Source organism: Pseudorca crassidens, chromosome 9 (assembly GCF_039906515.1).
Source record: "Pseudorca crassidens isolate mPseCra1 chromosome 9, mPseCra1.hap1, whole genome shotgun sequence".
Taxonomy (NCBI): Eukaryota; Metazoa; Chordata; class Mammalia; order Artiodactyla; family Delphinidae; genus Pseudorca; species Pseudorca crassidens.
The window spans coordinates 7,987,929-8,002,136 of NC_090304.1; the positions used below are offsets into that span (position 1 = coordinate 7,987,929).

General features: G+C 56.8%; 1 protein-coding gene across 43 annotated transcripts in view; it reads left to right on the plus strand.

Moving 5' to 3' along the window:
- NRXN2 (neurexin 2) overlaps positions 1 to 14,208 on the plus strand; it is a 108,803-nt gene extending 94,595 nt beyond the window's left edge. For 30 of the 43 annotated variants that reach the window (XM_067748520.1, XM_067748523.1, XM_067748525.1 and 27 more), the window contains 2 exons: positions 794 to 872; positions 13,149 to 14,208. In XM_067748520.1, the coding sequence (XP_067604621.1) occupies positions 794 to 872; positions 13,149 to 14,035 (966 nt within the window). In that variant the 3' untranslated portion in view covers positions 14,036 to 14,208. The remainder of the gene's footprint in view (positions 1 to 793; positions 873 to 13,148) is intronic. The other 13 variants (XM_067748532.1, XM_067748533.1, XM_067748549.1 and 10 more) reach the window with 1 other exon arrangement.

A 14,208-nucleotide genomic window follows, 5' to 3' on the forward strand; every position in this document is an offset into this window, starting at 1 on the left:
GGGTGAGGGCTGCAGTGTCCGAAGCTCAGGGGGTGGGGAAGAAGCAAGATGTGACCGTTTCACCCCCTACCCACCCCAGACTCCTCCCATCCTTGGCCTTCAGCCTGGCCCTCTCCCTTCACCCGAAGTCTCTCAGAGTCCGTTCCTGCTTGGATTCTGGGTTTCCCTCCTTGAGTTTCTTCCCTAGCACCCCCTGAGAATCCCCCCCACCCCTTAACACTCACTCTTCTTGGGGATTCTCTTTCTTTGCAAGCAGGAGAGAAAATGCTGACAAAGTCGACTCCTGTTGTCATGGCAACCACAGCCCTAATTATCGTATGCAGCCCGGTTTCCAGGCTCCGGGAAGGGGGTTGGGAGAGAGATGAAGGTGGTGGGGTGGTGAGGCTGGAGCCAAGAAACCCCCCAGGTTCTGCTCCGTGTCTGCCTGTTCTGGCCTCCAGAGGCCCCTGTGCTTCACCTCCCTGCTGCCCCGGGCCCCCTCGCTCTGGCCCTGCAGTCCCAGTTCCGGGGTCCAGTCTCCCAGCCTTCCCAGAAATAAATGGCACAACGTGTGCTGTTTCATTGATCCCCGGGAGCGCGGGAACCGCCGCAGGGCAGGCGCTGTTCAGTCTACCTTTGCACAAGGGAGGTGGAGGCCCATGGTCACCCAGCGAGCGATGAGAGAGCTGGGGTGTGGACCAGGGTGTGTGTCTCAGCCCAGGGCTCATCCCCTGTGCCTCAAGAGGTGGCTGCGGGGCCTGCTGACCCAGCCTGGAACCCTCTTCTTTCCCCCCACCCTCCTCTCACCCCCAAGAACACAGATGACCTCCTGGTGGCCTCGGCCGAGTGTCCGAGCGACGACGAGGACCTAGAGGAGTGTGAGCCCAGTACTGGTGAGTGCCTTTCCCCCCTCCCCTGCCCCGGGCCCGCTGCAACACTGATGGGAGGGGGGCGACTGTCCCTGCCACCTGGCCCGAGCCCAAGGGGCCTGCTGCCAGGCCTTAACTTTCCCTGGTAGCTTCCTTTCCCCTCCTACCATTGCCCCAGGTCCCGCAAATGCCCCCTGGCGAGGCAGTTTCTGGCGTTTTGGTGCCCCTCAGAGATAGTGAGGTCCTTAGCTTGGGGTCCTGGGGTTGAGGGCCAAGGGATGCTGGGAGGGAAAGAGGGAGACTTTTCCCTAGAAAGATGAGTAACTGCAGCTCCCATGAGTCCTTAGGGTGTGTGTGTCGGGGGGCGGGGTGTGTGGGGGATGGGGATGGGGAACACAGGCCTAGGAACTACAATTCCCATCGACTCCTGGGTCCAGAACTACAACTCCCATCAGTCCCCGAGGCCTGGTGTTCTTTTGGTCGCTAGAAGAGGAGGTCTCTGCTGGCTCCTGAACCCTCCTCATTCCCAGAGTCAGGGAGGTGGCCAGACACTGCCGGGGCTGCCAGGCCAAGCTGGGGCAGTTACTGCACAGTGTCGGGCAGCGTGCTGGGTAGGAGGTGCCCCAGCCAGACATGATGTCCCCCGGGGAAATTGGGCCTGGGGTCTGGTCCACATTTCTAGTTGGGGAGCTGCTATAGGAGGAGAGCAGAGCTGGGAGGGAAGGCTTACAGGGGGAGGCATTCCAGGGCTCTACTTGATGCTTCCAGCTGGAGAGAAGGGTGCAGCCCCAGAGAGAGAGAGACCAGATTGGCAAGGCAGGGGTGGGCCATGGGTGCCGACTCAGAAGTGTAGGGTGTGGAACGGCACAGGGGGTGCCTCTGAACAGGTGGGTGGTGGCTGGGAGGAGCCGAGGTCCTGGTGCTTGAGGCTGGCAGCGGGAATGGAAGGAGACTGGATGTGGCCAGATTTCCCAGTGGGAGCCCGTGGGCTTGGTGGTGTCCTGGATGAGCCCCTGGGAGCCTCATCCCTTGCTTGGGTTTCCAGAGACTTCTCTCCGTTACTTTGCAGTGTGTGGCACCTGGGTTGTTGGTACTGGAAGGCTGGAGGTTGGGGCAGGTGCCCACAGGGTTGGGGCGGGGGGTGATGGGGTCAGCTGAGGTGGGCAGTGTGACCTGGGCATATCCTGTGAATCTGGCCTGGGCATGAGCCTAGGGGGTCTGCCAGCCCCAGAAGAGACACTCTGGGGCTGAAGGTGAGGGTGGGCTGCAACCAAGGAAGGAGTGTGAGGAGCCTTGGAGCAGAGGCTCAGGTTCCAGAGACCAAGGGCAGAGAGGTTTCTGGGGCGCAGGCCGCCAGGCCCAGAGGCTGAAGCCTGACTGCCCCGTGTCCCCCCAGTAGGCCAGAGCTGAGGGGGTTGTTCTGGCAGTCCTGGGCCCTGAGGTCCTTGGGGGAGCCTCCGGCTGCTGGGCTGGAAAGGCCTCCTCCGCCACAGCCAGGACCAGTGCTTTCCGGACAGACACCCTCCACTGTGGGGAGTCTCCTCTGCTGGGGGCTCTCCCCTCCGTCTCACTGGATGATCTCGGCTCAGGGATGCACCCTCACACCCCACCGTTGCTTTGGGAGGCCCTGGGAATCTGGCAGCTTCGACACAGCACTCTCCTTGCACCCTGCTTTTCCCCCTACCTAGTTACTGGTGGGGCTTTCCTATAGGTGGACACAGTACCTCAAGCCTAGGCCTGCGGGGAGCACCTGGGACACATGGTCCCCTGAGAGCCCCGGCATGGGACTCTGGGGACAAAAGGCTGTGCAGTCACGAGAAAAGGGCCCAGCTTGGCCCTGCCACATGTGTTTGCACACTCAGGGGTGGGAACTGCCAGGTGACAGGAGGAGCCTCTGCTCTCCCTGGACCCTGCAGATGGCCATGATGCAGGGATGGGAAGCGCACACTGGGCTACCCCAAGGCCACATCCTGTCCACCAAAATTCTGGCCTCCCAGCCCCAGCCCGGGGTCTTGTCAGGGGCCTGGGTGTGATGCTGAGCGCGTGCACAGGTGGGCCGAGCTCTTTTAGGCTGTGTTGGGACCACGGAGTGAGGAGGAGCTGAAGTGGGCGGGTCAGCTGCCCTCCCCGCATCAAAGGGCCAAGTATGTGAGGGGACAAGGAGGGTGGAGGAGGAATGGAAGCTGGGGGATGGGGAGAGGCTGGCGGGCCAGCCCAGCATCCAGCTTTAAAAATAAGAGGGAGGGAGGGCAGAGTGCATGCTTGAGCCCCCAGAGAAAACCATCGCAACCCACAGGTGTGCATCGCGTATGTTTGCACCTCCACGCTCACACTGCCCTGAAATGCTTAAATTGGATTTTTATCTTGATGGGAGGCCAGACAACGACCAAGATGACTCCAGGGTCCCTCAGGCTGATTTAGACTGTGATACACCCCACCTGGAGAGGGAGGGGACTCAGGCCAGAGCCTTCTTGTGCCCCCAGTGTAGGGAGGCTTTTTCTCTAGCAGACAACCAGGACTCCTTGGGCTCCAAGGTCAGTGTCAGAGGTGGAGGCAGCCTGGCTGGAGACAGCAGCTACCCAGGGGCTGACCGCAGGCTCTTTGCACCCCTCTCACCTGCCAGATCTTCCTTCCTGGTCCAGGTGTGAAGCCTCGGGTCATCCCTGAAACGTTTCACACCTTCCCTTGACTTGGACCCCTCCACAGACCCCAGGTCCCAGCCTCCCCAGCCTGGAGAGCCCATCATCTAATGGTTATTTTACCTGAGGTTGGCAGCCCAGCCAAGAGTACTGTGTTGATGGACACGGTGTTTAACTTCTTTTGAATGGGAGTACCTTTATGGGGACCTGCCCTGCATAGTAGGCAATGTGACCCAACGCCCCTCGCTGCCTTAGCCAGCCTGTCCCACACCTTGTGTTACGGGCCTGGCCCCTGTAGGAATTGCTCCCCTTGAGGCACACAGGAAGTGCACACACAGACTCAGACCCACAGAGGGACCCAGCTACATGCACACTCGTGTCTGACCAGAGGCACGCCCACATCCAGGCACAAACATTTATGGACCTACCAGCAAGCTCACGCACATCCACTTCCACAGGTACTCATACGTTCAGACCTAAAGGGCACACACCATTTGTGCCTAGAGCAAAAGAGGCGCCAGGTGCTTAGATCGAAAGGACACGCGTGTATTCAGAGCCCCGGGAGTCTGATGAGCACAGACAAACCCACACACGTGCACATTTTCACAGAGGTACACACGTGTGCTCAGAGCTGCAGTCCTGCATGTGTGGGCTTAGGGCTCCACACCTAGATGTGGACTCACGGGTGTCTGCCAGTGAGTAAGTGTAAGTGTAAGTGTCTAAACAGACACTTACACACGAGCTCAGCTGCACAAGGGTGCATACGCAGCATGTCTTCAACCCACCAAGGCAGTTGCATGTGCTCAGAGCTGCACATCCATGTACACACAGACCCACTGAAGCGCACATGTGCACATCTATCGAGGAGTAGACCAGATGTTCAGAATCACATGCACGTGCTCAGAAGCACTTGCATATTTCACACACTCACGAGACACGTACACCTATGTGCTCAGACCCTCAAGGCCCAGGCATATACGAATCCTCAGACTCTCAGAATTCCACATCCACACTCAGCTCACAGAGGCACACACACGTGTACAAATCCACTTGCATCACACACATGCTCACACATGTGCTCAGGCCACAGAATCCTCCACGTGAGCTCAGACTTACAGACACTCACAGATGTTTCAGAATCACAGGTGTGTGTGTGCGTGTTCAGGGCAGGCACATATACAACATGCACAGACCTTCTGAGATGCAGGCATACACATGTGCACGTGGGCGTGTGAATTCAGGGATGTACACGTCTGCGCCCAGGCTCACAGAGGTGCACGAGTGTCACAGCGCCACCCCCGCATACACTTGGGCTCAGACCTACAGTCGCCTGCACATCTGTTCACGTACTCTAAGACACACACATCCTCAAAGGCATATCCTCGTGTACCGACGTGTGTGCTCATGCTGAGGGCCATGAGGGCACACGTGTGTGCATCCTCAGGCAGGCTGTGTGTGCCCAGACCCAGGGGTCCAGGCATACGCACACATTTCTTCAGACTCACAGACCTGCGCCCCTGCCCCACCGCCCCAGGAAAGGAGACCCTCGGAGGCCCACCTCAGCTCAGACCTTCTGAGGCTTACTCTGATGTGCATGCCTTATGCTCAGACACACACGTGCTCAGACCCCTCAAGGCATGCATACTCGTATTCAGTCCCACGGTGGTGTACACACACGTGAACACACACACACACACACACAGAGTCAGGCCAGCACTGACACGGGCGCTCACAGCTGCTGGTGTACTTACTCATATGCTTAGAGGTACACATGCAGCTCCACACAGAAGGACACCCACATATCCGTGGACCCTCAGGCCAATCACACATGTTCAGACACAGTAAAATGCATGCTTCCGTGTTCACCAGGTGAGCACACAGACCCACGAGGACCCACACATACATGTGTACTCGGCTTCATATAAGCCCACGTGTGCTCAGACCCAGAGAGGCGGCCTCATGCACTCGGCCCACTACAGAGGCGTTGCTCCCGTGCACACATACACAGGGCCCTCAGAGGCGTACGCATGCTTAATTCCACAGGCACAGACACATGTGCTCAGACCCACACATCTAGCTCAGAATCACAGAGGCACAAACATGTTCAGATTCCAACGTGTCTTAAGGTAACACTAGTTGTAACAGAGAAACTCTCAACACCCGTGGTTAAACACATAGACATTGACTTCTCCTTCACGTAAAGTTATAAACACTGTTCCTGATGGGTGAGCAGCTTTTTTTTTTTTAACATCTTTATTGGAGTATAATTGCTTTACAATGGTGTGTTAGTTGCTGCTGTATAACAAAGTGAATCAGCTACATGTATACATATATACATATATCCCCATATCCCCTCCCTCTTGCATCTCCCTCCCACCCTCCCTATCCCACCCCTCTAGGTGGTCACAAAGCACCAAGCTGATCTCCCCGTGCGATACAGCTGCTTCCCACTAGCTATCTATTTTACATTTGGTAGTGTATATATGTCCACGCCACTCTCTCACTTCATCCCAGCTTACCCTTTCCCCTCCCCATGTCCTCAAGTCCATTCTGTACATCTGCGTCTTTATTCCTGTCCTCCCCCTAGGCTCATCAGAACCATTTTTTTTTTTTTTTAGATTCCATATATATGTGTTAGAACACGGTATTTGTTTTTCTCTGACTTACTTCACTCTGTATGACAGACTCTAGGTCCATCCACCTCGCTACAAATAACTCAATTTCACTTCTTTTTATGGCTGAGTGATGTTCCATTGTATATATGTGCCACACCTTCTTTATCCATTCATCTGTCGATGGACACTTAGGTGAGCAGCTCTTTTCAGGACGCTGATTCAGGGATGGTCTGTCTCCACCTTGAAGCTGCACCATCTTCACCATGACTTCCCGAGTTGTGGTGGAAGGGGATACGCAGGGAGGGGCATGAAGGGGAGGGTTTATGGGCCAGGCCTGGGAGGAAGAGGTGTGCATGGGCCCTACTGATTCTGTTCTCCAGAGCTCGGTCATGTGGCACGACCTAGCTTCCAGGCAGTCCAGGAGGAAGCAAAAACAGATTTGGTGACCAGCTAGCCATTTATTTGCCACAGTCTGGGCTTTGGGTCACCAACGATCCAGTCCACTGTTCCCCCCACCGACAGAACACACCCACTCCTACCCAGGAGAGACACCCGAAGCCCTAGCCGGTTAGGATAGTCATCTCAGAGGTGAGGATGTCTGGGAGATGGACCCGCTCCATTGGGTCCAGACTTGGCTCCTGGGTACCCATATGTGGTCTGGATACCCATGAACTAAAAGGATAATTGATCTCACTGCCCATACAGCCCAACACACACCCAGAATACCATGATGGGCCAGAGAAAACCACCACCATAAAACCCTGCGTCCAAAGGGAAGGATGGAGGGTGCACAGCAGCTTGTAGTTCCTAGTGTTGGGAAGATCCAGCCAGCAGGCAGCTTGAGGCTCTGCCCTCAGTAGTGGGGAAGTTTCTCCCTGAAACCCCACCTCTGCTGTGTGGGAGAAACTCCCCTCTGCTTTGTCTGGGGCCCTGGCGCTGCCCTCTGGCAGACCCTTCCCAGTCCTCCATCCTCTGGGTGGGTGTCGGGAAAATGACCTCCTTGGAGGTCTCACAGCCTTGACAGCCCTCTCTTCCTGCTCATGCATGTTTGGGGGCCCAAAGGTTGTTTTAAGGCTCCAGCAGTCAACGGAACGACACTCAGAGTTCTCTCCTAGACATAATTCTCAAGCCTGTTTATTTCCTTGTTTCTCTGCCCTATCTCTTAATTTAGTGGTGACTATCTTGAGGGCGTTTGAAACAATAGACGGGGAGACACACCCTTAGTGTGATCCTTGAGGCAAGGCTGAGCCCCGTTTTTCAGGTGGAAGTGTCACTGGGCCACTATCCCTGAAAGCCGTTTCCCGTCTTCTCTTTTAAGATTTGGGGTTTGGGGGCAGTGGTTCTTCTGACACTTGCCGGCCCCGCATTTCTGGGCTCTCTCTGGTCCCTTCATCTCTTGCAAACGCACCAATTCTCGTCTAATGTTGTTTCTTTCTTGTAATACGTTACCAAACACAGAAAGTAAAAGCCGCCATTGTCCCGACTTTTCTGGCACCTTCCCTTAGTGCCTCAGCCTCAGTAAGCACGTGGTCTGTCCCAAGTAACGGTTGGTGCCAGGTGTCCTGCCGCTGCATTATGTGGTTCTGCATCTTTCCAGCCTCCAAATCCATTTTCTTGAATTGTTACCTGAGGGCCACAGGTTTTTGTTAATGTGACACCCACTTCTGGCTGTGTCTGTATTAGTTAAGGTAACATGTGTTTCTGTAACAGATAATCTCCCCCCGAATCTCAGTGGGTCCTTCAAGGGGAGTTTCTGACTCAGGTGAAGCCCCACCTGGGTGCTCCTGACCAGCAGGTGGCTCTGCCCCAAGGAGTGCTTGGGGAATCCAGAGACCTCCCATCTGTGGCTCCTCCATTTCAACACGTGGTTCGCAAGGTCACTGGAAGGAGGAGAAGGAGTGCGGAGGATCGGGCACTGGAGCTTTTATGGGCCCGTACTGGCACTGACCACTGCTTACTCCTGTGGCCACACCTACTTGCAAGGGATGCTGGGAAATGTAGTCTCACTACCCGAGGGCAAGAGGTGGTCACAGAGGCACAACCGCGTGTGTTCAGACCCGTGGTGGCACGCTCACATGTTCTTAGCGACACATTCATGCGTTCACATGCACACACGAGCTCGGACCCAGGCCTAGAGGCAGGCGGACCACACACAAACCACGTACAGAGCACAGGCTCACTCACATGCACGCACGTCCGCTAAGACTCGCTGACATGCATGCTCACGTGCTTGGATCCATTGAGGTTCGAGCGCGCACACACACACACACACACACACACACACACACACACACGCTTAGAGACACGTGCCCAGCTGCGCAGAAACAGACCCTCAGAGGGGTGGGTGCACGTGCGTGCACACAGTAGGCGCTTCACCGTCTCTGACCTTGACTCCACCTTGACGTTTGCCCTTGCTGTGTGTGGGTTTCCGGGTGGGGAGGGGTGGTACCCTTCAGGCCACTGCACACAGTTGCACAGATTGTTCTCTGCTGGAACAGGTGAGTAAGGGCTGAAATCTAGCCAGTGCTCTGCTTGCCAAGCTGTGTGTCCTGCGCCCTGGAGCGGGGCTGTGCCCACCAGGAGAACAGAATGCTTTTTCCAGTTTTGCACAGAGATACTGTTTGCCAAATGGTGTACCTGCAGGGCTGTGGCCACACTGAGGGTCTGCCATGTTTCTAATCCACACGAAATGCCCTGTGGACTAGTGGCCTTCTTGCCGTCACAGCCTGGGCAGGGCACCCAGCACTGGCAGATGAGGCCTCAGGCAGCTGATTGCTTAGTCTCTGACGCTCAGCCTCAGTTCTAGATGCTGCTTTGGGGGTGGGCACATCTTGCTTGGGAGGGGATGGGGTTCTTGGGTAGATTTTCAGTCAAGGGCCTTCTTTGCCCTAAAGGCAGAAATGGCCCAGCTTGCTTGTCCAGCAGCCCCCAGAGGCAGGGGAGCTGGGGGAGGAGGGTGCTCGGGAATGGCTTGTGGTCTCCTTGGCCAGATTGGAATTCCTTTTAGTAAGCGGAACTGACATGCACTGAAATTCAATTTAGGAGCAGAGGGTGGGTGGCGTCTATGATAAGTGCTCCTGTGAATATTTCCCAAATGCTGCAGTTGCCTGAAGTGGGGGAGGGGAGGGAGGCTGCCTAGGGTCCTTATCAGACCCCCAGGGGCACCCCATCCCAATGTGCACCCTTGGCATAGAGCTGGACCCAGGGTCCGAGGCACCATGAGTCTTCATGAGTTTGCACCCCTAAAAGCCCAGCGGGAGGGGCGTCCTGGGGAGCCCCCAGTTGGACTTCTGCAGTGAGAAGTCTCTGAGGGTTCCTGCCCTCCTCCAGGCCCCACTAACTCCTCATTGGCACAAGCTTGCCTGACCCTTCCTGCATGACCCCAGGAAAAGACGGTACCCTACTTTGTGTGTGACTTCACTGCCACAGAGCCCAGACCGACTTGAGTGAGAGTTGGGGAAGGAAGGCAGCGTGGGGTCTCAGTAGTGTGTCATCTTGTGGTGAGGGGTGTAGGGCCCAGGGAGGAAGTGGCGTGGGAGGTGGAGGCTGAGGTTCAGGGCCAGGAGAAGGGGACACCAAGGGGCAGTTGTGGCAGTGTGGGGGGATGTGAGTGAGGGCAGGGCACCCTCAGGAGATGCTGTCAAAGCCTCGGGCCAGGGAAAGTCCCCAAAGGAGTTGGGGACGCAGGGACAGGACCGAGACCCAGAGATGGAGGCCAGGAATTGGCTGGGGTTGAAGGGCAGGGCCGAGAAGTCAATATGACCAGGACTGGGAGGGCTCTGGAGGCAGGGTTGGGGGAGGCAGGAGGCTGCACAGGGGGACCCTGGGAGCCTGTGTGTCCCAAGGACCTAAGGAACCAGTGAATTGGGGCAAATGGTTGTGGGGGGTGGGGGGCGGCTCAGGCTGAGCAGGATTTGTCTGTGGTCCAAGGCCTGAAGCCCCCATACACCCTCATCTACGGGGGAGGTGAGCAAAAGGATAGAAAGCCAAGGTCTATGCCCTGATTGGCCTGATCAACCCCTTGGGCCATGATGTGTCCCCAGCAAGGGCCTTCCCTGGCAGTGAGTCCAAACCTGTGCCTCCAGGACAGAATAGGGACAAGGTGTCAGAGGCACCCAAGGCAGGGAGGAGCCTCTGGAGGTCTGCCTGGAAGAGGAGGTATTTGGTTGGATTCAAAGGATGAATGAGATATCAGCAGGGGAAAGGTGTTCTGAACAGAAGGCAAAGTTCAGGAAGGGGGCAGGTAGTGTGGGCCAGCAGTGAGGACCCCAGATGTGTTCAGGGTCCACACAGGGAAGGGAACCTTGTCATGGCTGGGCCCAGATGCTACCACTCGAAGGGCTACCAGCCTCCTCCTGAGACCTGACAGCTGAGTTTGCCACTTACCCAGGGGCCAGGTTGCTGGGCCATCCTTGGTGGGTCTAGGGCTCAGTAGGGATGGGAGGACAAACTATGTTCATCCACAGGCTGGGATCCAGGCCTTGGCCTCACCCTGGGCCTGGAGCCCAATACCCTAATTTTATAGATGAGGAAACTGAGGCCCAGGAAATGAAAGAAACTTGCCCACAGTCACACAGGAATTAATGACAGAACAGGTCTTGGCCTCCCACATTAAAATCCAAGCCAAGAGTCAAGCAGCCTAGCAGATTCCTGCAGGCGTGGGGAGGATGAGTCAGGCCTTCCGGGGCTCCTTGTGAGACTTGGCCCTCGCCTGGCCTCTGAGAGCCACAGAAGGGACTGGATAGTCTATTCATTCATGTAGCCTGACAGTGACACCTGGAAGACCCTGGAAGTCCTGCCCACCCCAGGCCTCAGCATCCTCCTCCATAAAAAGCCAGGGTTGGACAGTTCCAGCCCCACAAAACATGCTTCTCTGCTCTTGGCTCAGTTTTCCAGTGTGGCTGAGCCGGTGGAAGCCCAGGTGCCCTGAGGCTTCACAATCTGGGGTGCAGGTGAGCCCCTGTCCAGGGGGAGATTGGAGCCTGGTGGGGAGAGCAGCCTGAGGAGCTCAGCAAGGCTGCGAGTTCAATAGCAAGGTCTTGGCCAAGCTGGCTAGTGTGGCCAAGGACAGCTCTGACAAACTGCTGGAGCTTGCGATCTGAAGGATCAGCAGAGATGTTTGAACAGCAGAGTGGAGACCAGAGCGCTTTGGGTGGGGGGAGGAGGAGAAGAGGTGCCAAGGTGTGGTGGTGGTGGCACATGGCTGGCCTGGATGCACTGGGGCAGAGGGGTCTGTCAGGGAAGCCCTGAGAAGCCTCCCAGGGAGCGGGTGGGAGGTTTGTGGTGTGATCTCTGAAGATCAAACCCTGCAGAGAGACCAGGGAGCTGCACTCAGATGGGGGCAGGGCTTGAGCTGTGCTGGAGGGAGAGCTAGAGAGGAAACCTACAGTCCCTACCAGGCCCAGAGCTGCCCCTCCAAGAGGAGGGAGCCCTTCCACCAGCCACCTAGACCCAGGGCTGCAGCTCTGGTCTACCCCAGACCAGTGGGTTGCAGTGCTTTTGTTTGAGAGGGGGCCCAGCGGGCTGATGGGAGTTGTAGTTGTTGACCCAGGGGCTGATGAGAATTGTGGTCCACACCCCTGTAAGAACTAATGGGAGTTGTAATTCTCACCCTCTGGGGCTGATGGGAATTGCAGTTTTGGCCCAAGAGACCCCAGTTATCCGACCTAGGGAGTGAGGAGACCTACACCCCTACCCCAAAGGCCCTCCCCAGTAGTTCTCCTGGGCCCTATATTAGCAAGTGCATCCTTCCCAGATGGCTGTGTATGTATTTTCTTTTCTTTTTTTGCTTTCTTCTTCTTTCCGTTGTTTTATTATTGTTTTAAACAATAATAAGAGGGCCAGAGGCCGTCAAGCCCTGGCCAGGTCCTGGCGGCCCATGGGGGTTCTGGGGAGGGGGAGGGGGGGAAGTCAGTGGGGGTCAGAGGTGGAGGGTGAAGAAAGAGAAAGTTGGGGATTTAGGGTTAGCTCAAGAATCATGTGTCCCTGCCCAATTCCCTCACTCACCCCCTGTCCTGACTCACCTCCTTACCTCAACATGGCTTCTCACCACCACTCCCACCCTGCCAGCTCTTCCTCCTGGACCTCATCACCTCCCACCTTCAGTTCTCCTCTCCCCATGACCAACCTGCAGTTAGCCTTCAAAGCCCCTTCCCATGCTCATCCCCTCCCAAGTCCTCTCACCCATGAGGCAATTCCTACGCAGCTGCCTGTCACGTGCCTCCTCCCCAAGCCTTCCTTCCCACTGTTCCCTCCCTCCCCCACACGCTGACACCAAGTGGTGGTAACAGTTCCTCAACGCCAGCCTTCACTGTGCAGATTTCAGCTTTGTGTTTAATGAGGGGGAGAGGGCCCAAGTGAGGGAGGAGAGAGAGTATTCTGGAGGAAGCAAGTTGTTCAGGGAGAGAAGAGTGAGGGAGGGAGATACCAAACAGATAGAAAGGAAACGTTGTACGGAAAAGTTGTTTTTTTCTTATTTTTTCCGGGAGAACCCGCTTACACAGCTCTGTTTGTAATTTTTTTCTTCATGCTAAAATCACACGGCCTATTTGTTGATGTAAGTTGCCTGAATTCCGTGGTATGCTATCTTCTTTTTTAAAAACAAAAGAAAAAAAAAAAAAAAGCAAAAAAAGAGAAAAACCCAGAAAAAACCCTAAACGATATTGTTGTTAGGTTTGTTTAAATGCTGCTCTTGTATCTGTTTTTAAAGCCTTAAACCAGTAGAATTCTTTTTTTCTTTTCCATTTCTTTTCTATTTCCTTTCCTTTCTTTTCCTTTTGGTTTCTTAAGACAAACAAAAGACCAAAACCCAGAGAGCCACAGAGCCCGTGCGTGGGGTGCCCAGGGCATCCGAGCCGCTGCCCGCTTAAAGCTTAAAGCGCAGTGCTCCGGCCGGCTGGCGGGCGGGCCCAGCCCGCTCTAGTCTCCGCCAAGGCCAATTGGAACCGATTTGGGTGTGTGAGGCTGTTGTTTCTCTCTCTGTGCCGGCCGCCTGCACCCCGGCCCTCGCTGACGCCCTGTCTTTTCTCTTCTCTCTCTTGTTCTAGGAGGAGAGTTAATATTGCCCATTATCACGGAGGACTCCTTAGACCCCCCTCCCGTGGCCACCCGATCCCCCTTCGTGCCCCCACCCCCTACCTTCTACCCCTTCCTCACGGGCGTGGGTGCCACCCAAGACACCCTGCCCCCGCCCGCGGCCCGCCGCCCGCCCGCCGGGGGCCCGTGCCAGGCCGAGCAGGACGACAGCGACTGCGAGGAGCCTATCGAGGCCTCGGGCTTTGCCTCCGGGGAGGTCTTTGACTCCAGCCTCCCCCCCACGGACGACGAGGACTTTTACACCACCTTTCCCCTGGTCACGGACCGCACCACCCTCCTCTCCCCCCGCAAACCCGCTCCCCGGCCCAACCTCAGGACAGATGGGGCCACGGGCGCCCCTGGGGTGCTGCTCGCCCCCTCCGCCCCGGCCCCCAACCTGCCAGCGGGCAAAATGAACCACCGAGACCCGCTGCAGCCCCTGCTGGAGAACCCACCCCTGGGGCCCGGGGCCCCCACGTCCTTCGAGCCGCGGAGGCCCCCTCCCCTGCGCCCCGGCGTGACCTCCGCCCCCGGCTTCCCCCATCTGCCCACAGCCAACCCCACGGGGCCTGGGGAGCGGGGCCCGCCGGGCGCAGTGGAGGTGATCCGGGAGTCCAGCAGCACCACGGGCATGGTGGTGGGCATCGTGGCGGCCGCGGCGCTCTGCATCCTCATCCTCCTCTATGCCATGTACAAGTACCGCAACCGCGACGAGGGCTCCTACCAGGTGGACCAGAGCCGGAACTACATCAGTAACTCGGCCCAGAGCAACGGGGCGGTGGTGAAAGAGAAGGCCCCGGCTGCCCCCAAGACGCCCAGCAAGGCCAAGAAGAACAAAGACAAGGAGTATTACGTCTGAGCCCCCAGCACCGCGCCCCACTGCCAGCTGCCCCTCCTGGGAGGGCCCGAGAGGAGGGTGCGGCCCTCTCCCTGCCGGGGCCCTGGGGACCCACTCCCTGGCTGCCTCAGACTTCTCTCACGAAGAGGAAACGCAAAAAAATGAAAAAAAATGAAAAAAAAAAGGAAAACCCC